Here is a 24,770-nt window from a genome sequence, read left to right as displayed (position 1 = left end):
GGATCAACAGATGACATAGAAAAGATCCAAAGAAGAGCAGTATGTTTCATTGCAGGTTAATTTAGTTAAGTGCATAAGCATAATGGAGGTGCTCAGTCAACATCAGTGGTAGACACAGTGAGAGAGGTGTTTTGTATCATGGTGTGGTTTACTGTTATAATTTTGAGAGCTCTTCCTACTATGTACATCTCGTGAAAAGACCATGAACATAAAATCAGAGAGATCTGAGTTCACACAGAGACTTACCAACAATGGCTAGAACAGGAAGGGCAGGAAGTGACATCTATACACAAAGTGTTCTCTGCTGCACACTAATGGGGTCTGCAGAGTCTAGATATTTCATTCCTGAATTAGCTCCCAAAGACAGGAAGTATGTGTAAATAGTGTAACATGATGCAGCCTAACATCCTAGAAGATAATATCTTTACATATAACAGGTTCACACCTAGATGTGACAGCCTTTTAACTGAAATTGCATATGTTCATTGCCAGGGCAGGCTGATGTTCAGTTACCATGTTTAGAATACTTGATTTTTACCAATCATCTGTGATTTAGAATTGCTATTAGGTATGACTTTCTGTCTTTTCTAATAAGGTATGTACTGACTCTTGGGATTAAAGCACAATTACAGACAAATATAATTAAGCTCCTTCTCCCTATGATTTAGTTGAGTTCTTCAAGGCTATGGTACAGTGAGTACATAGCAAGATTTAGAATAGATGCATCTGAAATTGTACTGCCAATCTCTACATTTGAGAAAGATCCCCTGGACTCAACCATATAGCCCACTCACAGAAGACCAAAAAATGTTGATCAGAAAAAAATTGTGTAGTCACAAATTTTTGCTTAGTGTTGTGAGGGGGTGTCCTAAACAACATACAAGCAATCCTGACCAGTAATATTTTCCAGTAGAAAATTAAACTACATTAAATTTCCTACAAAAAATGTTTTCTCTGCAACTACCAGTTTCTGCATTGCACGGAAAGGAAAAAAATTGCTGATCAGTGAAAATACTGATGAAAATGAAATTCCAACATTAATCACAGTTGGGTGTTGAAATAAATTCAATGGCAACAAATGAAAATTTGTACTGGATCAGGACTCAAATCATGTAATTGAGGCAGGACTTTTGTGGCAGGCCGGTATTCACGTATTGGGATCTGGATAACTGCCTAAAAACTATATCCAGGCTGGCCAGCACACCGACCCTTGTCATTAATCCGCCAGATGGATTCGATCCAAGGCCAGTACACCTCCCCATCCCAGAAGTGGTGCTTTGACATGTGTGACTATCCAGGCAGGTCACATGGAGTCCATAATTGAGGAAACCATTTTCTTTTATTGTAGAAGTGTAACAAAAAATCTATTTTCAATCAACTATTATACCCAATATCAACATCAGTAGCAAAGATACGATTTCAGTACTACGGAGAAGTATAATGCCCAATAATGTATACCGATGAATATACAAACCTGTGAGGTGGCTCTTTGAGCACCGAAGCATCCAAGAGTGGAAAACCACCAGTATTTCTGCTCGGAGTCACACGCGAAGTTACAATTTCCTGGGGTGGAGAGACCACTACATCAACATTTGCTAGGCGCTTCTCTAGAAGTAGTTGAGAGTCCTGTATCGTAGTGCAGTGCTCATAGTCTGGTGTTCTCACAAAACCTTCTCCAAACCTTTTCCTGATAAAGAAAGACATGCTAGTTTTCTTTTCACCTAAGCAACACAGCACACATGTAATTCACATTATTTTTGGATGAACTGAATGAATCACAGCATATCATCTGATGGGCAGAGACATTTGCTTTCATTTTACTATTAGTTACTATGTGATGTGAACTATGTGACCAAAGAAATTAAATAGCACACATTATAGCTCAACATGAAAGAATTGAGTACACTCCTCACACTATTTTAACAGTTTTAGTTATTGTATTAATTTAATTTTTATTTTTCAAACAATGGAATATCCAGGGTGGAGTGTAACAATATTCCGAAAAGGAAAGTTCCCACTCACTATATAGCAGAGATGTTGAGTTGCAGATAGGCACAATAAAAAGACTGTCACAAATCAAGCTTTCAGCTAGGAAGGCCTTCGTCAAAAATAGACACACAGGTACACACTCACGCAAACGCAGCTCACACACACACGACTGCCATCTCAGGCAACTGCTAGCAGCAGCACCAGTGCATAATGGGATTGGTGACTGGATGGGGATAAGGAGGAGGCTGGGGTGGGGAGGTTCAAAAATGGTTCTATGGCTCTGAGCACTATGGGACTTAACATCTATGGTCATCAGTCCCCTAGAACTTAGAACTACTTAAACCTAACTAACCTAAGGACAGCACACAACACCCAGTCATCACGAGGCAGAGAAAATCCCTGACCCCACCGGGAATCGAACCCGGGAACCCGGGCGTGGGAAGGTGGGGAGGAGGAGGGATAGTAGGGTAGTGGTGGTGGATAGTGATGTGCTGCTGGGGAGTGGGCAGGGATGAGATAGAGAGGGGTAGGGCAGCTATGTGCAGTCAGGAGGTTAGATCGAGAGCAGCGGGTGGGGGGTGGGGGGTTAGCATAAAAGGAGAGAAGTAAAAAGACTGTGTGTAATGGTGGAATGAGAGCTGTGTAGTACTGGAATGGGAACAGAGAAGGGACTGGATAGGAGAGGACAATGGCTAATGAAGGTTGAGGCCAGGAGGGTTACAGGAACATAGGATATATTGCAGGGGAAGTTACACCTGAGCAATTCAGAAAATCTGGTGTTGGTGGGAAGGATCCATATGGCACAGGCTGTGAAGCAGTTATTGAAATTAAGGATGTCATGTTTGACAGCATGCTCAGCAAAAGGGTGGTCTACTTGTCTCTTGGCCACAGTTTGTCAGTGGCCACTCATATGGATGGACAGCTTGTTGGTTGTCACGCCCACAGAGAATGCAGCACAGTGGTTGCAAGTTAGCTTGTAGATCACATGACTGGTTTCACAGGTAGCCCTGCCTTTGATGGGATAGGTGATGTTTGTGACTGGACTGGACTGGTGTAGGTGATGGTGGGAGGATGTATGGGACAGGTCTTGCATCTAAGTCTATTAGAGGGGTATGAGCCATGAGGTAAGGAGTTGGAAACAGGGCTTGTGTAGGGATGCACACATATATTGTGTAGGTTCGGTGGATGCTGGAATACAAATGTGGGAGGGGTGGGAAGGACAGTGGGCAGGACATTTCTCATCTCAGTCGAAACCCTGGCGGAGAATGTAATTCAGTTGCTCCTATCCTGGGTGTTACTGACTTACGAGGGGAATGCTCCGCTGTGCCCAGACAGTGGGACTTTGGAAGGTGGTGGGAGACTGGAAAGATAAGGCACGTGAGATTTGTTTTTGTACAAGGTTGGAATGATAATTACAGTTTGTGAAGGCCTCAGTGAGGCCCTCGATATATTTTACTGCTTGTTACTGCAGATGTTACAACCACGGGTGGTGCTAGGCTGTACTGAATGGACTTCTTGGTATGGAATAGGTGGCTGCAATCAAATTGGAGGTATTGCTGGTGGTTAGTAGGTTTGATATGGACAGAGGTCCTGATGTAGCCATCTTTGAGGTGGAGATCAATATCTAGGAAGGTGGCTTGTTGGGTTGAGTATGACCAGGTGAAGCAAATGGGGGAGAAGTTGTATAGGTCCAGGAGGAATGTGGATAGGATGTCCTCACCCTGACTCCAGATCACAAAGATGTCATCAATGCATATGAACCAGGCTAGGGGTTTAGGATTCTAGGTGTTTAGGAAGGATGCCTCTAGATGGCCCATGAATAGGTTGGCACAGGATGGTGCCATGCGGGTGCCTGTAGTTGTACCCTGCATTTGATTGTAGGTAATGCCTTCAAAGGAGAAGTAATTGTGGGTGAGGATATAGTTGGTCATGGTGACTAGGAAGGAGGTTTTTGGTTTGGAATTCATTGGGTGTTGGGAAAGGTAGTGTTCAATTTCAAAGTTTCAACCCTATTTACTATCTCTCCACCATGTGTCATACTTATCACTGTTGTAGTACCCCTACATTTGCAGAGCTGAATATGTTGTGTCATTTTAAAATTGAGGGTGAGATCATTCGCAGAAAATTAGTCAATGATACTTTTAAGGATCTTATTTACCAGTTCTTCTGTTGCTGTATGTATGCTTGGACTGGTTACAATACTTTTGCCACCTACAAAAATAACTAATACTGCTTGTTGTATTTTACACGGAAGATCATTTACATATATGACGCACAGTCTTGGAGAACCCCATAAATGATTGCCCCCAGTTACAATAATGTCCATGGATTATACTGGTTGAATTATGAAGTACGACTTTCTGCATGTCATATCTAGCCAAATATGACATTATCCATTGGCTGACTATACCATCAATCACATAAAACGTTAGTTTACTTAGAAGATGAACTGTTTGTGTCAAACAATCACACTGAGGAAACATGTAAATAGCATTCGCAGTAGAGCAACTCTTCAAAATCCAAACTGTGATTTGCTAAGGATTTATCATTGCACATGTGTGATATTTTTCTCAACTACATCACCTTCACAAGAATTTTGGAAAATGATATCAGTAGTGAAATGGTTTAGTATTTATTCACATCTCTCCTATCACCTTTCTTAAAGAGGGGTTTAACAATGGCATATTTTAGTCTCTGGAAAAATGCCTTGAGTTACTGATGCATTACATATTTCAGATAAGACAGGGCTTATTATACGGGAACAGATATTTAATTCCCTATTGGAAACACCATCAAATCCAGACCCGCTTTGATTTTTGAGAGAATATATAAGTTTCTTAATAAAGAAGGAAAATCTGATGATACGTTCATATGTCTGAATCTTATGAGAGTTGCTTTTTCACTGTACTCCCATGATTTTTCTCTTTTAATTGTTTGTCCCTATACTTACTACTATATTTACTAAATGATTATTTAATGTATTTATTACCAGCGACTCATCATTTACAGGCCTTCCATTCAGTTCGATATTGATGTTATGCTGTCTGTGGCTGGTCATCCTGCCTCTTATTTCAGTACATTCCATACAGCCTTAATTCTGTTGTCAGAATTACTGATTTCTGACATTATGTGGATGTTCCTTGTTTTTTTTAATAAACTTTCTTAGTAATTTTGAGTAGTTCTTGTAAAGCCCAACTACTGCAGGATTTCTTAATTGTTCTTGCCAACAGATACATTTCCATTTTCCATCCACAAGATAGTGGTAAGTGGTTTTCATGTGATTGTTTCATGTCCTTTTTGATAAGCTTATGTGAAAAGCTATTTTCAAATAATTATACGAATTTAGCATGGAGTAGATTAAATTATATGCCAGCATTTGGTTCATTATAAATTTCATTCCAGGTCATCTCTTGTAAGCTATTCTTAAAAACACCTGTCCAGGGCTCATTAATTATTCTAACTGGTTTCAACTGAAGAATATCCATCCCTCAGGCACTAACCTAAGTAACTATGCATCATGATCATAGAGAGAGCATTTGACACTCCATAAACAGTTATTTCTTGCTTTGAGCTTCACCAAAGAAAACATTATTAATTCTGGTCCTATTGTCTTTATCCATGCATGTTGGAAAAGATAATTACCTTCACCGAACTGTAGGATCCAAATAAACTTTCCAGATCATTTTTCCAATCAGAATCCTTTAGAAGATCTACACAGGAGTCACCAAGACTACTAACTACTTGCTGCTTTCTCACAGAAAGCATAGTAAGGAATCAGGCATAGTAAGGAATCCATATTCCTCATGAACAGTTCAAAATTTTACAGTGGGAATCGATATACTGTTACAATTAAAAGTGAACTATTTTTCAGTGTTCATTCACAAGCATACACTTTTGTTTACTGATCACTACAAAATTTAGGCGCGCAGTCCGGAACCGCGCGACTGCTACGGTCGCAGGTTCAAATCCTGCCTCGGGCATGGATGTGTGTGATGTCATTAGGTTAATTAGGTTTAAGTAGTTCTAAGTTCTAGGGGACTGATGACCACAGATGTTAAGTCCCATAGTGCTCAGAGCCATTTGAACCATTTTGAACTACAAAATTTACTTGTCTCAATGTTTCTGAACTTCCTTCCTGTTTAGATATAATATATGTAACAACTCCTCCTTTTCCCACATCAACTTTGCATGAATAAGATGCTAGAGCATAATCTGTTATATGTAACTTATCTAAGACTGTGCTTATGTGGTGCTCAGATATGCACAGGATGTCTATCTTTTCAGAGTTCTCTGCATTTTCCAAACAGACAAAAGCTAATCTACCTTATTACTCAATACTCTAATATTTTGATTAAATACGGAACTTCACTTTTCTGTGTGTCGTAGGCACTTTGTGGGGCTCTTCTATTATTTTGACTTCTTTCAGAACAAAGCACCTGAACCCTTGATTCTAACCTAAAAAAGATACCTCCCTGCCACTAGTAATCACAGGGGCTTGAAGCTCAGCCAACCTATATTTCCACTTTTTATTCAGGTGTAGGCCATGTCTAGTATATTCGCATCTCCCAATGGCAGCAACAGCACTACAGCAATATCGTCTACTACGATTACCAGCAATTCATGTACAAGGTCAACTGCTCCTTTGGACTGTGTGTTCCCACCTAATTTGCTAAAGAGTGATCCATCGTAACACCCCATTAACAACATACATTTGAAGAAATTTTTATTTATTACTTTAAAATTCTCTGCTTCTGATTGCAAGGAAGTTGCTACAATGCCTGATTCTGAAGTGATAACAAATAGAACACTTGTTCACCAAGAAAAGATGGCAGAGGCTTTGAGCAAGAAACTATTTTGGCAGTGGCCTAAAGTGGTTAAGGAAAACCACAGAAAATCTAAATCTGGGAGGCACTGCAGGGATTTCACACCCACTCATTCTGAATACAAACCCGTGGCACTTCATTTCAATTCTACACTTTTAAATTTTTGCTATTCAAGGAAACTAGTTTCATAATTAAGTATTCAGGAACGTGGATATCTTTCAGTGGTGAAAACACTCCATGCTACCGGAAACTGCCAGGTGTACATGTAATGATTTAGGAGAAAGTCTGCAAATAGTAATAAAACAGTGTTCTGTTTTTGCAACTATATTTATAAGCAGCATGTGATTTACTAAACCTCCTACCGTACCAAACAACAACATGCAGCTTTTTCTACACTTGTTGTTCTTTTATCTTACATACAGTGCACTTCTAGCACCAATTTATTTCCTCCTCACTTCATGTTTCCAAAATCTGTGATGTAATATCACACATATTTTTTTTTATTTTAATTTTTTAGGATAACATGCTCTTTTAAATAATTTACAATCCAACATTCAGCCATACTGCAAAATTTCACCAGCATGAGAAGAAACATACCTGAGAAGCCTTATTCGTCTATCAAATACTCTAAGATTGGTGTCCACTTCACTCCAAGTGGTCATGATCTTGTTGTCAATTAACGTAGCAAACATCTGGCTTTCTATGAAACGTGAAAGAAAGGGCAAATGTTGTTCAGGCTGATCAACCAGGAAAGTAGCTTTGTCAAAGTTTTGCATGGAATCCCTGTCACTTAACCACTGTTCCTTATCCTGCAACAATTAATGTCAGTTTTTCAAGTACATATAAGTGTAACATACATGGGGAAGTATCTATTCAATTGCCTTCCAAACAGTATCAGCAAAATAAAGAACATTAATACCTTTAAGTGTACCCTCAGAGAAATACTGGAGAAAAATCCATTTTATTGTGTAAATGAATTCACTGATTATTGCAAGAAAAACACAAAAATGTGATAAGAAGTTGCCATCATTCAATTCAAAAAACAATATACATGCATGTATGTAAATTTGAATGTAAGGGAAAAATTCACACTATGAAAAAGAACTGAATACACTGTGCAATATCATAAATGTGTTATGCTGTACTCTGTGCTATAAATGCAATAAGTTACAGAAAATTACTGTACAATTACAATGTCAAGGCCTATATATAATCACACAGCTTGTGTCAACTGAAATACATCAAATGGCTAAATAAATAAAGGAATGTTCAGATGAAACTGTTATAAAAATTTACATATACAAGCTTATCATTTTTTTCACAGAAAAAATATTTAAATTGGATCTGCTGAGAAATACTGAAAATTTGTGATCTGGAGAGTACTTTATTTAAAATATTTCCTCAATGAGGATTGTATCTTTTGCTCACTATCAACATTCACAGACATAAAATTCAAAATTGTTTTCTTCTACAATACTTACCTGATTTGGTGGAATAACAAAATGTTCATACGCCGAAAAAATGTTTACAAAGCGATTCAGAAAAATTTCTCTGACTGCATTGTTAAACCGCAAGTCTTCAACGTACTGTTGATGTTCATTTAGTTCATAATCTGGATCACGGCAGTCATTATTAAGGTTTCCATCAACAATATCATCCACTCCCACACCTGGAGAATTATTGAACAACATCAAATGAATCCCTTGGGACATTCTATATATGTTCCTTCTATAAGATAGAACATATAGAGATGAACATAATGCAGTTTAAATTTATCATCACCACCACACACAATCACAGCTACTTGTATTCATCTTGATAAATACGGAGCAATTCAAAATTAAAATAGCAATTACAAACAGATATAACCATTTAAAGCTTAGCAGCAAATCAATAATAATCACAGAGAATGTACAAGGAAGTTCAAAACTTCGATCATTGTGCAAGCGCAGTGAATCTGAAGCTCATGCATGAAGAGTGGCACTTAAGTGAAAGTTCCATGTTATAAGTGAATATGGCAGATCCCATACAACAGGCATTATGCATGTTAGAATTTAATAATTTTCATTTCAGCATCACAATGCAGAAGTTCTGTCAACAATATAAACAAGGAGCTCCAAATACCAACAACATCTGCAGTACGGATCAGCAATTCAAAGAAACAGGATGTTTGTGCAAAAGAAAAATACTGACTGGCCTCATGTACCACCACAAAAGAGTGAACGAATTTGCCTTTCATTTAACCGTAATCCATAGAAGTCTACGTAAAAAGAGAGCAGGGAGCTACAAACGCAACAAACAATAGTTTGAATTCTATCCAGAATGAAGCTGAAAATGAAACTGTAGTTATTTCATACATTAGAGGAACTGAAACAGGTAGAGTAAATTAAATATGTGAATCAGTCTAAAGCAATGCTGGAAGCTATGAAGAAAACAGCATTCACTAAATATCTTATTTTCAACAATGAGATAACTTCCACAAAAGTGGCAAGCTCAACTGGCCCAACATTCAATTATGGGGTACAGAGAAGCCTTTGTGTGTAGCTGAACATCAATGTGACTCACCAAATGTTAGTGTGTTCTATGCAATGTTGGTGCAAAAATTGTATGTTCCATTTTTCTTCAGTGAGCTAAGTGTTTCAACATATCTATAACAGCACCTGCTTGAGCAATAGCTGAGTCTCATCTTAATATGGATTCCATGGATTACATCTTTCAGCAAGATGGAGCACCTTCACATAGGATTCTAGATGTTTGCACATTTTCAAATCTGCATCTTCTAAACTGCTGGATCAATCTATTGGACATGACAACACTGTGCTCTGCTCTTGATCACCTACATATCCAGACTTCATATTTCTTTTTATGGGGTTATGTGAAAGATTTAGTGTATTTGTGCCTCCATTGACAAAAACAATTTCAAAATTCAGAATGAACATAACTAATGCGCTCGTGTTGAGGACTCTACATATGCTCCAGAATGTATGGCATGAAATGGATTATTGCTTAGATGTAGCCCATGTGTCCAAGAAGAGCCATATGAAACACCTATAAAACATTTAAAAACTGAGCTCTTTTTTTAATCTATACATTCTCTGCAATTCTTATCAATGTATCATTCTTACCAATGTTATCACTATGATTAAATACTTACAATCAATTTCGATCATTATATTTGAACTGTAACATTTTAATAGCAGTGGGGTCATAGCCATGATAAATTTATTGAAATGACATCAGTTTGACACATTGGCTGTTATTGTTAGGATGAAACAATTGTTTTATTTTATATAGTTCACTACTATGTAATTTTTGCTGTGTTGCTTTTCTCAAGTGTAAAATATATCTTGATAAAAACACAAACTTGGCTAACAGTCAATGTATCTGTCTATGTGAAATTTTAGAAGCAGAGTGTGGCTGGCAGGAATTTTCAAGTCATAGACATGACACCAGGTGCAACAAAAAAGGTAGTTGCACTTATATGAAACTATGCTTAATGTAACATCTAAAGTCCAGCCAACCATGCTCTGCTTCTAATATTGTGTGATATACACAAGTACACTTCCTGAACCCAAATATGGGTTTAATTGTTTATTCACAGCTGAAACTATATAGTGATGAATAATATAAAATGCTGGTTTAATCCGAACAATAACAGTCAGTGTGGCAAACTTATATCATTCAAGATATTTTGAACTGCCCTGCATAATTCATTTAACAAAACCAAACAATACTGTAATTAAATATTGATTTTCATTAAACATTATGTTTGGACCAACAACAACACATGATGACCAATGACAAACACAAAAATTTTATTTTAATATGCATTTTTAGGTAACAGTTTTTACTGAAAATTCTAAGTAAAAGAAACCTTTAATTTAGGAAAGGTATTGAGACAAAGCAAACCTTATTTTAAAATGTTCAAGAGACACAGGAAATTCTTTTCTGATAAAAACACCAGTGTGTGTGTGTGTGTGTGTGTGTGTGTGTGTGTGTGTGTGAGAGAGAGAGAGAGAGAGAGAGAGAGAGAGAGAGAGAGAGAGAGAGAGAGAGAGAGAGAGAGAGGGGGAGGGAAGGGAGGGGGTTGGGGGGGGGGGGGGGTAAGCTGCCTGCTTTGTAGAGGAAAAACATTGCCCCAGCAGAAAGTACAGACCTGTCGATGTCCCATTTGAAATCTATGGTTATGGAGGTGGGTTAAATCATCATATCTTCATGCTTACAATAAATGCAACAACCATTCTCATTAAAAAACAGTTATAACATACTGGTTGCGCAGACCTCGTGACAGTCAGCCTATCAAGTTGTGGATGGTATCTCATGATCCAACAGCAGAAGTTTATGATCATTCTCCTGTTGTTATGAAGCCAACCCAGATGCCAGTTGTCATAGAACACATGTAACTAAAAATTACAATACCCACTTGCAGAAGTAAGAGTTTAGATTTATTTAATCAAAGTTGCAGCAATAGCCACAATAATCCAGACTGGAGTTCCCACATGCTGAGCAACTGTGTAAGCTATTTGATGGATTTTCTTCGTCTGGTTCCCCACCCCTCCTTCCTTTTTTGTGACACTATAATAGTAGAATCTCTATGTTACTGGGGTGAAATGGTGGTGGAAAATAATTATCAAGAATGCTTTTAATTTATTTCCTTCAGCATCACCTGAGGTAATCGGTATTTGTCAGATCATAAGCAGGGATAGCACTATGTTGTATGTATGTATTTACTCTCTAAAGCATATTTCTTTGTTTTAATAACTGTATTCTGTAACACAAGTTGGTTAATGCACTGAACCATAAATAGTGAACTCTATGAAACAACGGTCTTCAAATGATAGTGCCAAGTGGACTAAATAGTGCCACATGGTCTGTGTAATGGTTAATTGCGTGGCATAATTAGAAAGGTATGTGGTGTCTACCACTCTGCAACCCATTAATATCAGCATCAAAAGCTCGTAGTCACTACTTCTTTTCAAATAGCTCCTCAGTCGCATGATGACACTGAGCTGACCTGGTTCTGTCTGCCCCACCAAGGATAAATCATGGGAAACATCAAAGCCTGAATGAGGGGCTTCTGTGTGGTACTTTGTGGTAGCCAGTCATATTGACAGCTCAGCCAAAGGAGTTGACTAGTCTGTTAAAAACAATACTAAATAAACAAAACATACACAAGTACTATGATAAAACACGTACCGGAAATGAGTTGCAAAATACTGATTCAATAAAATTACTAAAATAAACATAGATGAGTCAATAACAAATTAAAATACACTCCTGGAAATGGAAAAAAGAACACATTGACACCGGTGTGTCAGACCCACCATACTTGCTCCGGACACTGCGAGAGGGCTGTACAAGCAATGATCACCCGCACGGCACAGCGGACACACCAGGAACCGCGGTGTTGGCCGTCGAATGGCGCTAGCTGCGCAGCATTTGTGCACCGCCGCCGTCAGTGTCAGCCAGTTTGCCGTGGCATACGGAGCTCCATCGCAGTCTTTAACACTGGTAGCATGCCGCGACAGCGTGGACGTGAACCGTATGTGCAGTTGACGGACTTTGAGCGAGGGCGTATAGTGGGCATGCGGGAGGCCGGGTGGACGTACCGCCGAATTGCTCAACACGTGGGGCGTGAGGTCTCCACAGTACATCGATGTTGTCGCCAGTGGTCGGCGGAAGGTGCACGTGCCCGTCGACCTGGGACCGGACCGCAGCGACGCACGGATGCACGCCAAGACCGTAGGATCCTACGCAGTGCCGTAGGGGACCGCACCGCCACTTCCCAGCAAATTAGGGACACTGTTGCTCCTGGGGTATCGGCGAGGACCATTCGCAACCGTCTCCATGAAGCTGGGCTACGGTCCCGCACACCGTTAGGCCGTCTTCCGCTCACGCCCCAACATCGTGCAGCCCGCCTCCAGTGGTGTCGCGACAGGCGTGAATGGAGGGACGAATGGAGACGTGTCGTCTTCAGCGATGAGAGTCGCTTCTGCCTTGGTGCCAATGATGGTCGTATGCGTGTTTGGCGCCGTGCAGGTGAGCGCCACAATCAGGACTGCATACGACCGAGGCACACAGGGCCAACACCCGGCATCATGGTGTGGGGAGCGATCTCCTACACTGGCCGTACACCACTGGTGATCGTCGAGGGGACACTGAATAGTGCACGGTACATCCAAACCGTCATCGAACCCATCGTTCTACCATTCCTAGACCGGCAAGGGAACTTGCTGTTCCAACAGGACAATGCACGTCCGCATGTATCCCGTGCCACCCAATGTGCTCTAGAAGGTGTAAGTCAACTACCCTGGCCAGCAAGATCTCCGGATCTGTCCCCCATTGAGCATGTTTGGGACTGGATGAAGCGTCTTCTCACGCGGTCTGCACGTCCAGCACGAACGCTGGTCCAACTGAGGCGCCAGGTGGAAATGGCATGGCAAGCCGTTCCACAGGACTACATCCAGCATCTCTACGATCGTCTCCATGGGAGAATAGCAGCCTGCATTGCTGCGAAAGGTGGATATACACTGTACTAGTGCCGACATTGTGCATGCTCCGTTGCCTGTGTCTATGTGCCTGTGGTTCTGTCAGTGTGATCATGTGATGTATCTGACCCCAGGACTGTGTCAATAAAGTTTCCCCTTCCTGGGACAATGAATTCACGGTGTTCTTATTTCAATTTCCAGGAGTGTAAGAGATATGCAAGTTGAGATGCTAAGTTGTACCTTTGCTCCGTACAATTGCAACAATTCTCTGGAGTGCATCAGACTGAGGTGAACCTGATGATGAGTGTGACCCATCAGATACACCAGAATCTGAATCATGAGACCAAGAGTGCTTGCGGCGTGGCTGGATTTGTGACTGAGATGGAAGGATGCAGCTTGATGTCATGATATCACCCTGACCACCAGACACATTGGCTAAATCTGATGTCCCTGCTGACACTCTGAATTGTTTCAGCACTTCCACTAATTCCACTATAAACTCTTGCCTTTGTGGAAAGCTTGGAAGTTCCTCAGGCAGCTGCACCTTCCTCTGATCAATATCGACAAAGCATAGATTGCCCTGTTGCTGCAACATCCACATTACACTAAGCAAATAATACATATAATTTCAGATGTTTCTCATCTAATCAGAAACATTTACAAAACAAACTTGCACTACTAAGCACAAAAACTGTTGTTAAAGCAATCAAAATAATAATAGTAATTGTTGCTCTTATATGTAACAGAATCCAATCACATATTCAGATTGTATAGGTAGGCTTCCTCCAAAAAAGCCTGACCACAATGTTCACTCTTCTTTCTCATATCAGTGCATCAACCATCAATCACACACATTTGATGAGCATTTGTATAAACAAAACTGCATTGGTGGTGCTTTGCTGCTACAAAACATATGAATGTTTCCATTTTATTTGTACCTCAAAATGTTCTGATGAAGTTTTGTCATCCTCAGTGTGTAATCTTTATTCAACTGCCTTATATTATAACATAAAGCATTGTAGTACATAAGAGGCACTCTGTTGTGACTACCTTCATATATCTTTGGATTACAGCAAGCCACCGAGTGATTATAATTAAAGTGCAGTTGTTCACAGAGGTCCAGTGTAGGCTGTAATTATCATATGCCAGTGAAACTTTGTAGATATGCTAATGCATTAATGTGGACCTAATTTAACCTGGAAAACACATTAATTCCAATTTTGGCCACCAGATGCAGATCTGATTCTGTAAATTATAGAAGATGTATAAGTTTTCCATATGAATGGATTAGGAAAGAGGAAGGCACAAAGAAGGTCAAATAGTAAAAAAGGCATAATGTTAACTTTATTATTAATCACTGCTTAAAAGATTTGTTCAATATGTTTAATATCAACATCGGAGAAGTCGACAAGATACTGCATCCACAAAACGATGTGATCAACATTAGCCTGCGGCTGTTCCAGTGGAATTTGAACAATGTGTTCCTGTATACTGGCAGACTCAATAAGTCCCTGTTAAACATGTTCTTTTAGATAGGCCAGAGTCACGAGTCACATGGATTCAGATCAGGTGATCTTGCAGACCACGTATCTAGAAAACCTCTGCAGATAACTCGTTCGTGGAAGGTTGCATTAGGCAGATCTTTCACTGTGTGAGTGACATGAGGTTTTGCCCCCCCCCCCCCCCCCCCCCCATCTTGCATGAAAACAGGGGTTTCCAAACAGTTGCACTCTTCCAAAGCAGGTATAACATGCAGACATCACGGTACACCTGACAGGCCCTATGAGTATATTCTCCCCAAAGAAGAACGGAGCGAGAATAAAAGTGTTCACGAATCCACACACCACAGTCACATATGATACATGCAGTGGCTCTTCATGCATACCAAGTGATTTAACAGGACCCAAATCCGACAGGTCTGTGTATTCACTATAACCTGCAGTGTAACGTGTGTTGTCCATCCGTGCTAGAAACAGAAAAGGAAATTTATTAAGTTATCGTGGATGATGAGGTTTCAGCTGCTGCACCGTCTGGCTCTTGTACAGTAGCAGTGTAAAATATACCACAAAACTTCCCATACTGTTGACCATTGGATGGACTATTCTTGTGACACTGCACTACCACTACCTGCGGCATGTGCTGCATGGTCACTTACAGCAACAGCAACCTCATCAGTAACTTCCACAAGGCCAGGATGCCATCTCCTTCCAGGTGCCATACCAAGCTCACCCATGTTTTCGAATTTTATTATCACTTTCGGGCCTGTCCTCAAACCTTTCGGTGATACTTTAATTGCTGCTGTCTACAAAAAAACAGTTTAACTAACTGCTCATGGTCTCTCTTCTTGATTGTCATACAGTGCACTCATGTTAAGCTAGTAAAATGACAAAATGGATGTCATACAATGCACAGTGCCAGATCCCCACTTGGCAGTGAAAACCAGAACCATTTTTTTCCCCAGCATATATAATTCCACATTAAGGCATTACCGTCTCTATCAAGTTTCACTGCCATATAATAATTACAGCCTGCACTGAACCTCTGCGAGAAGCTGCACTTTAATTATAACCACCTGGTATAACACATTAAGTGAAAAAAGGTGCAGAGGATTCTCCAGTGACAGAGGGCACTATCTGACAGAAAATACTATTTCTCTGTTTGTTTCACAGTATCTCATATTTTCATTTTTAGAATAACAGAGATGTACTGTAAAAGTGTTGTGTATATTGTAGACTTATGCAATAATTTCTTTATACACAGGAGAAATAAAACATTAAAAATGGTCTATATAGGAAACTGGTTACAATGACATCAATGTATGTGTAAGAATCAAAAGAACAAGAGACAATTGACAATCAGAAACAACAGTGCCCAAATGTACTCCCTCCTCAGTATGAAGATACAGATCCCCAACATGATATACCATAAAACCGTTGAAATTAACTTTGATTTTACCCTAAACAGGCTTTGCGATTGACTACAAAGAAGAATTGACAAAAGGACAGCACAATTCATGAACGTAAGTGTTACATAAATGTTTGAGCTGTTCACCAGTAGTCTATGAGGTTTAATGCATTTTAGCAGTTTTCATTGACATAAACTCATGCTGCAGTGTTCTTCTTCAGTACGCCAGTGTAGAAGTGTGCACAGAATCAGCTAAGTGAAAAATCTATGCAATACATACATTTTGCATAATTTTTCCTTGATTTTATCAATGCCAATTTGTACTGCGATATATTGTGAAATTTCGAAAATTCCTAAGTGTTGCAATAAACTTGTACTGTTATTGTCAATTATAGGCTTGCTGTGCTCTTAAATTTTTTGAGAACAGTAGCCCTTTCCTCATTCAAAACAATCATTCATTAATTTCATTGTACAATTATGTGAGAAGTTGGTTATTTTGAGAATTTTTAGACACTTGCAAAACAATACTTTCGTAAGTTACTGGTACATGTGTTTTGGATACATAATTTATTTTGTAGCAGATCAGCACTTTTGGTTCACAGTTTTGCCAAGAGTATATCATCCCAGAATTACATTGTATATCAACACAAACAAACACGCAGTTTTGGAAATTTTCAGAAGCTACCATTGTCTTGCATAATCCACAAGGAATTTTAGTAAATCGACATTTGTGATTTTGTTACTGCATCAGATATTCTAACCAATATATTCTGTTACATCCAGTTTTCCCTTATAGAGAAGTAGCACTACATATTATCTGCATTTACTGTAAATAACTCTGCATCTGAATTTGCAAACAACTACAATTAATCTCAAAACATTTTAGAAAATTATAATTTTTACCTCAAGTTTTTGTGTGGCATTAATAGAAATCTTTGCTTCAGTTCTTATAGGGAATTAGCAACTTTTTAACTCAACAGATTAAAAGATTATCAGTGAGCTTAATTTAAAGTTACTTTTTCACTGCCTTTAATACATTGCACCAGCCAAAATGCAGCCCCACTGTGAACACAGCATGAATTGGTGAACTTTTGTAAGCAACTGGAAATCGCCCTAACTACTGACAAATGATAGGCAGCTGCTGCGAGTCGATGTGCTGGAAGAGCTCCCGAGAGTCGTGTACCTCAAGTACTATCCTCTCCTATGGATCCTGTCTCCTCTGCAGAAGGTACAGGATCTGGCAATACTTGTCCACTTGATTGCAAGTGGTGTGTCCGTGGTAGAACTAGGTGTCCTGTATTGGGTGAATTGGGACCAAGGAGAACTCAGGGTATTGTGCCAATTGCTCTAAGCAACAAGTTTGAGGCGCTCTCTCTCAACAAAACAAACTGAGACAGTGGGACTCATGTCACCTGTTTTGGGGAAACCTGTTTCGTCCAGTGTCAAGAGGAGACAAACACAAAAAGGTAGGCACCTATTATTCGTTGGCAGTTCAAACATACAGTGAATGATGGTACCACTGAGGGAAATGGCAGCAAGGGACAGGAAAGGACACCAGGTGCACTCAGGGTGTATGCCTGGTGGGCCTCATTCAACATGCTGAAGAGACTATTCTAGCAGCCACTGAGGGAACAGAGTGCAACCAACTACAGATTGTGGCACACATTGGAACAAATTATGCCTGTCATCTGGGCACCGAGGTCATACTTGGTTCATTCCAGTGACTGGCAAAGAAGGTTGAGAAGACCAGCTTTGTGCATGGTGTTTCGACGAAGCTCGCAATTTGCAGCATGGTACCCAGAACTGATCATGGCCCTGTGGTTCTGATGAGTTGAAGGACTGAACCAGAGATTTTGAAGGTTCTGTGACAAGCTAGGCTGTGACTTCCTGGACTTGCGCCATAGGGCTGAGAGCTGTAGGTTTACCCTAAATGGGTCAGGTGTGCACTACACAACAGAGGGTGCTACTCAGGCAGCTGACTGTGTGCCGACTCTCCATCCAATCCAGATAACTATAGCTGTAGGAAACCCAAAAGTATCAGTGTAAGATCAAAAGAAATACCTTCCACAGCAGAGAGTATTAAAATCCTGACGGTAAACTGCCAAAGCATTTGAAACAAAGTGCCGGAGTTTGAAGCACTCATGAAAAACAGTGAAGCTCACATAATACTAGGTACAGAAAGGTGGTTGAACCCGTAAGTTGAAAGCAGTGAGATTTATGGGGAAAATTTAAGTGTATATCGACAGTACAGGCAAACGGGAAATGGAGGTGGCATATTTGTCATAGTAGACAAGAAACTCAACTCTGCCGAGATCAAAACTGAAGCCCCATGTGAAATTGTTTGGGCAAGAACCAGTACCAGTGGCAGTCAAAAATGATAAATGGATCCTTCTATCACCCACCAGATTTGTCTCATGATGTAACGAAAAACTTTAGAGAAAACCTCAGTAGAGGAACTATGGCTCAAGTTTAAAAGAATAGTTGACCACACACTACACAGATATGTATCCAGTAGAATAGTCCATAATGGGAGGGAAACTCCATGGTAGATAGTCACAGTACAATAGGTGTAAAACAAAGCTTAGGGCCGTAGATAGAGAGATGCTGAATGAAACACATTTGACTGTCAAGAGACCAATGTGTTGATACATTCAAAGATTACCGTAGCAGAATATTGTCAAATGATCTATCACAGAACCCACAGAAATTCTGGTTGTATGTAAAGGCTGTTAGTGGCATCAAAGTTAGTGTCCAGTCCCTAGCAAATGAGACAGGAACTAAATTTAAGGGAAGCAGAGCAAAAGCTGAAATGCTAAACTCCATTTCAACTGTTCCTTTATAAACGAAAACCCAGGAGAACTGCCCCAATTTAATCTTTGCACTGCTGAAAAGATGAATGAAATAAATATTAGTGTCATTATGAATGTTGAGAAACAGTTGAAATCATTAAAACAGACCAAACCTCCAGGCCATGATGGAATCCCTGTCAGATTCTATACTGAATTTGCAGTTGAGTTAGCCCCTCTTCTAACTTTATCACAGATTCCTCAAGCCAAAACCCATGCCCAATTCTTGGAAAAAGGCAAGGGTCACACCCGTGCACAAGAAGGGTAGTACAAGTGATCCACAAAGCTACCATTCAATATCCTTGACATCAATTTGCTGTAGAATCTTAGAACGTAGTTTGAAACGAAATGAGGTATCTTCAACAGAATGACCTCCTCAATGCCAACCATCACTGGTTCCATACATACCTATCACGTGAAGCCCAACTTTCACTTTTCTCACATGACATACTGAAATCTTTGGATGAAGGCAATCAGGTAGATGCACTATTTCTTGATTTCCAGAAAGCAGCATTTGCCTGAGAACCACATTTATGCTTATTGTCATATGGGGCATCAAGTGAACTTTGAGGCTGAATTGAAAGACTTTTTGATAGGCAACGCCTTCTGATCTATAGATGAATATCTTAACAGAGACTGTTACGCCTGCTTAAGTAAAAATATCTGTTAGATTTCAGTTTTGACAGCACTTTTTGTCACAACAGTCAACATTAGGTATTTTGTGTATGATAAATTTATTAAAAATGCATAACAATGTTTCATTCTGAGAACGTATTAATTCTGTATTTGTTAGCTGTTCAGGTTTACTGTACTGTATTCATGTAGTTTGACAATATCCTGACAAACAATCAGGGTAGTAAGTATTATATTCAAATGTTTTATGTTTTTTATGTTATACTTTCTGACATGTTCTGCACCCATGAGAATCATCTCATTTTTTGGGTCTATGGAACCGAATCTAATCTAATGTAATCTAATCTAAGGACTTTTTGGTAGTGAGGACACGGCATGTTATCTTGGATGGACAGTCATTCTCAGATGTAGAAGTAATTTCGTGTGTACCCCAGGGAAGTGTGTTAGGATCCTTGCTGTTCATGTTGTACGTTAATGACCTAGCGGACAATATTAATAGTAATATCAGGCTTTTTGCAGATGATGCAGTTATCTATAATGAAATACTATCTGAAAGCAGATCTTGATAAGATTTCAAAGTGGTGTAAAGATTGGCAACTTGCTTTAAATGTTCAGAAATGCAAAATTGTGCACTTCAAAAAAATGAAAAAAAAATATACGAGGGGCGTTTGAAAAGTCCGTGCGAAGTCTGAGAGATGGCACCACCGGCGCATATCAATGTCATGTTTAGTTAGTAGCTTCTTTGGAAAGAATGCGTTTCAAGTTTCAGCCATATAGGTGTATTTCTTTGTGTTTGGCATTCATGTGAATCAAGGAAGTCGAGTGATTGTCAAAAAATGGCTGAAAAAGAATTTCGTGTGGTGATTAAACATTAGTTTATGAAAGGCAAAATGCCTCAGGAGACTAAAGAGAAGCTTGATAAACATGACGGTGATTCTGCACCTTCAATTAGAACAGTTTATAAATGGTTTCAAAATTTTTGAAGTGGCCATATGGGCACAAGTGATGCTGACCATTCTGGATGCCCTGTGGAGGTTACAACTCCAGAAATCATTGATAAAATCTATGATATGGTGATGGATGACAGAAGAGTTAAGGTGCATGAGATTGTTAGTGCTGTGGGCATCTCGAATTAACAGGTACATAATATTTTGCATAAACATTTGGACATGAGAAAGCTATCGGCAACATGGGTTCTGCGATTGCTCACGCTTGACCAAAAACGGAATCGTGTGAAGTGTTGCAAGGATGGTTTGCAGCTGTCCAGGAAGAATATCCAGGACTTCAAGTGTCGTTTCGTCACTGTGGATGAAACATGGATACATTACTATACTCCTGAGACCAAACTTCAATCTAAACAATGGGTTACCAAGGGAGAATTTGCACCAAAAAAGGTGAAGACCATTCCTTTGGCTGGAAACGTTATGGCAAATGTCTTTTGGGATTCACAAGGGATAATCCTCATCGACTATCTCAAAAAGGGTAAAACTATTACAGGTGAATATTATTCATCGTTATTGGACCATTTGAAAACAGAGCTGCAAGAAAAACGCTGGCGATTGGACCGCAAAAAGTCCTTTTCCATCACGACACTGCACCAGCACAAATTAATGTAAATAGGATTCCAACTCTATTCACATTCCCCCTATTCTCCAGACTTGGCTCCCTCAGACTACTATTTGTTCCCCAATTTGAAGAAATGGCTGGTGGAACAAAGATTTTATTCAAACGAGGAGGTAATTGCAGCAACTAATAGCTATTTTGCAGACTTAGACAATTCCTATTATTTGGAAGGGATCAACAAATTACAACAGCATTGGATGAGGTATGTAAGTCTCAAAGGAGACTATGTTGAAAAATAAAAACAGGCATACTCCAAACACGTAAGTAGTTTTTATTTTTGCATGGACTTTTCAAACGCCCATCGTAGTACCCTATGACCATAATATCAGTGAGTTACTGTTGGTACTAGCCAATTCATACAAATTCAACTCGTACAAATTCCAGAGTGTAACACACTGTAGGAATGAAATGAAATGATCACGTAGGCTTAGTCAATGGGTAAAGCAGGTGGTAGACTTTTGGTTTATTGGTAGAATATTGGGGAAGTGGAATCAGGCAACCAGTTCTAGAATATTGCTTAAATGTGTGGGACCCATGCCAAATAGGACTAACAGGGGATACTGAATGAATACAAGAAGGGCAGCACGAATGGTCACAGGTTTGTTTAATCCATGGGAGAGCATCACAGAGATACTGTGGAACTGAAATGGAAAACTCTTGAAGATAGACGTAAACTATCCTGAGAAAGTCGATTAACAAAGTTTCAAGAATCAGCTTTAAATGGTGATTCTAGGAATACACTACAATCTCCTATGTATTGTTCACATAGGAATCAAGAGAATAAGATTACAATAATTACTGAATACACAAAGGCATTCAAACAATCATTCTTCCCATGCTCCATAAGTGAATAGAACAGGAACAAACTCCAATTACTGGTACAATAGGACATACCCTCTGGCACGACGTGACAGTGATTTACAGAGTATAGATGTAGATGTTGATGTAGGTGTAGAATATAAATGCAATTCTGACAATATTTAGAACTATCTTCTCGATTTTAATAATTTTTAAGTTAGAAGTGTTTATTACGTGATCACTTGGACTTTTGAGAAGCTGTTACATCCTGACTGCTTATTTAACCCACAATCCCATCATTAATTAATTAAAACATTCATTCATCCATCTATCCATTCTGTCCCGTAGATCCCAATAAGAAGGAACACCTTCAGGGATATGGAACAAGTCAAGGTATACATTAACGAAAAACAAGAAAATCATTTCATAATTACAAAGAATGCTGTTACTTTTAAAAAATCTGCTGTTGTTTATGTGTTAGTGATAGCTAAACATTTACTTGATTATCGTTTCTTCAAAGAAAATATTTACTAACATCTGTACATACTAAATCCTACCTACAGTACATTGCTGCTTATCATAAAACAACAGACACTGTCATGTAACTAACACAACTATTCAAATTCTCAATCTACATTGTCAGCAGCAAAAAATTGACATCACTATGAGAATTTGAAAATTCCAGCACATGCAACATTTTGATTATGCAAAAATGCAGTTGTTATTTACTGTTTAATTACTAATAAATTATGGGGACACAGATCTCAGTATTATAATGGTGGCAGTTTGATCTCTGCAACATGAAATCAAAGAAAAATATAGTGTCAGTCAGCTCCACCAGTTATAATGTAAGAATATCTGCAGTGTTTTAAGATTTCATTGTGCAAAAGTACAGAGCTATAACTCTTTGACACTAAACTTGCAAATGGCATTCTCTCTGCATTAGAGTAGAAAATAAAATGCTGTTGCATATGATGATTAACTGTAACCATAGCAGTCTGTAAAATAAAATTAACCCATTCAAATTCTTCCTACCAGGATAACTACAACTTACAGATATAAGCTGTAAGCATAACTCTGGATAGTAAATAATAATGATTCCTGCAACCATCATGTAGGGGCAAAACTTGCCTGTACATTTTTCTTTTATTCAAAACTCATAACAAGTATTCTTCTGTTTTTATGAGCCATTTTCTATTTGACTTGCACCTTATAAAGTACTATACTGTACATTTCTATAGTTTTTTTTTAAAAAACTGCGAATAAAAAATTTTGGGCCCAAGGGCACATTCTGTCCTGGGTTAGTACTACACGTGACCATAATTTTATTGTCTTCCCAACAACCACCAAGCATGGACAAAAATTGCCCGTACATTTTTCCTTTATTAAATTTCATTTGGCAACATCAACTGTGCTTTACAGTATCTAGTTGAGAGTCTAATAATTGAGTTTGATTGTAATTGTTGATTACTAGCAATTATTATTATCAGTCTGTCACAACAGAGCCAACACATTTCTTGTAAGATACAGAATTTTTGCTAAACTTTTAGTAGGTGACAAATTAACAGATTTAAGTGATTTTGAGTCAGATCATACAGAAGTGGAAGAGAATTCAAATAAAAAAATGGAGGACAATGAAGAAACAAACCATGAAGGCATTGCTCCAAATAAGTCGTAAGTTCTGGTAGAGAGCATTGCAGAAGGGGTTTTGCCAACATAGTCCATGGATCAGCAAATAACTACTGCTAGGGAAGTAACAAGTATATGTGAATTATTTAAGAAATTTTTCACTCCTGAAACAGTACAGAAAATTGTTGACCATACAAATGAAGAAGCTGAAAGAAAAAAAACACGTCTCCTGCTAGCATTTCTGAAATATATGCTTTGATGGGAATTTTAATTCTAATGGGAATTAACCAGGACACCAATATTTCGTTATCTGATTTATGGTCAAAATTCATCCACTGACAAACTTGTGCTAATGTCTTTGCAGAAAACGGAAAATGTTCAAGTGGAGCAACAACTTAGCTTCAAATTTCTAGTGAAAGTGGAGAAAACTGGTACAGGAGCTCATAGCATGTTAAAGCAAGTATATGGAAGTAACTGTTTGTTGTGAAAACAAGTTTTTGAGTGGTGCAAAAGATTTAATGAGGGACATAAAACGACTGAAGTTGATCCATGCTCTGAACAACACTGACCATAAAAAACAGAAGACAACATCAAGAAAATAAGTAAATTTATCAGTGAAAATCATTGTGTTTTTCAAGGTTCTGATTGACATTCCTGAACAAGTGAGGCAATGAAGATCCCCTTTGTGGAACAGGAATTCCTGAACGCTTCACCAAGACAATGCGCCACCCCATTCCACCTAGCCTGCAAACACTTTATTTGCAAAATACCGGTCAAAACAATATTACCAAAAGATGAAAAAAACACACTGTTATAAACCAACATGGAAGAAAGGAAGCACACAGCTAAAAAAAATTAAATCGATAAATACAGAAAAATTTCAAAACTGAATTAGGCATAGTAATGGCATAATTTTGACCTTTTACATGAACCCCTGAAACATGTTTCAGCAAAAGACAAATATCGCCATGTGTATAAGCAGCCTAAATCACAAGGATTCAGCTAAAGCCAATATATGCATTCTTTGAGTTATAGCA

At 38.9% G+C, this 24,770-nt stretch overlaps 1 protein-coding gene across 2 annotated transcripts in view; it reads right to left on the bottom strand.

The window, feature by feature from the left end:
* The window catches only part of LOC126473351 (DENN domain-containing protein 5B), a 483,519-nt gene that overhangs the window by 81,159 nt on the left and 377,590 nt on the right, over positions 1 to 24,770 (bottom strand). For both annotated transcript variants that reach the window (XM_050100349.1, XM_050100350.1), the window contains exons 7-10: positions 13,541 to 13,886; positions 8,294 to 8,481; positions 7,410 to 7,621; positions 1,475 to 1,687 (exon numbers count right to left, since the gene is read on the bottom strand). In XM_050100349.1, the coding sequence (XP_049956306.1) occupies positions 1,475 to 1,687; positions 7,410 to 7,621; positions 8,294 to 8,481; positions 13,541 to 13,886 (959 nt within the window). The remainder of the gene's footprint in view (positions 1 to 1,474; positions 1,688 to 7,409; positions 7,622 to 8,293; positions 8,482 to 13,540; positions 13,887 to 24,770) is intronic.

This window comes from Schistocerca serialis, chromosome 4, assembly GCF_023864345.2.
Source record: "Schistocerca serialis cubense isolate TAMUIC-IGC-003099 chromosome 4, iqSchSeri2.2, whole genome shotgun sequence".
NCBI lineage: Eukaryota > Metazoa > Arthropoda > Insecta > Orthoptera > Acrididae > Schistocerca > Schistocerca serialis.
The sequence above is the reverse complement of the archived record's forward strand: the minus strand, read 5'-3'. Positions and strand labels throughout refer to the sequence as shown.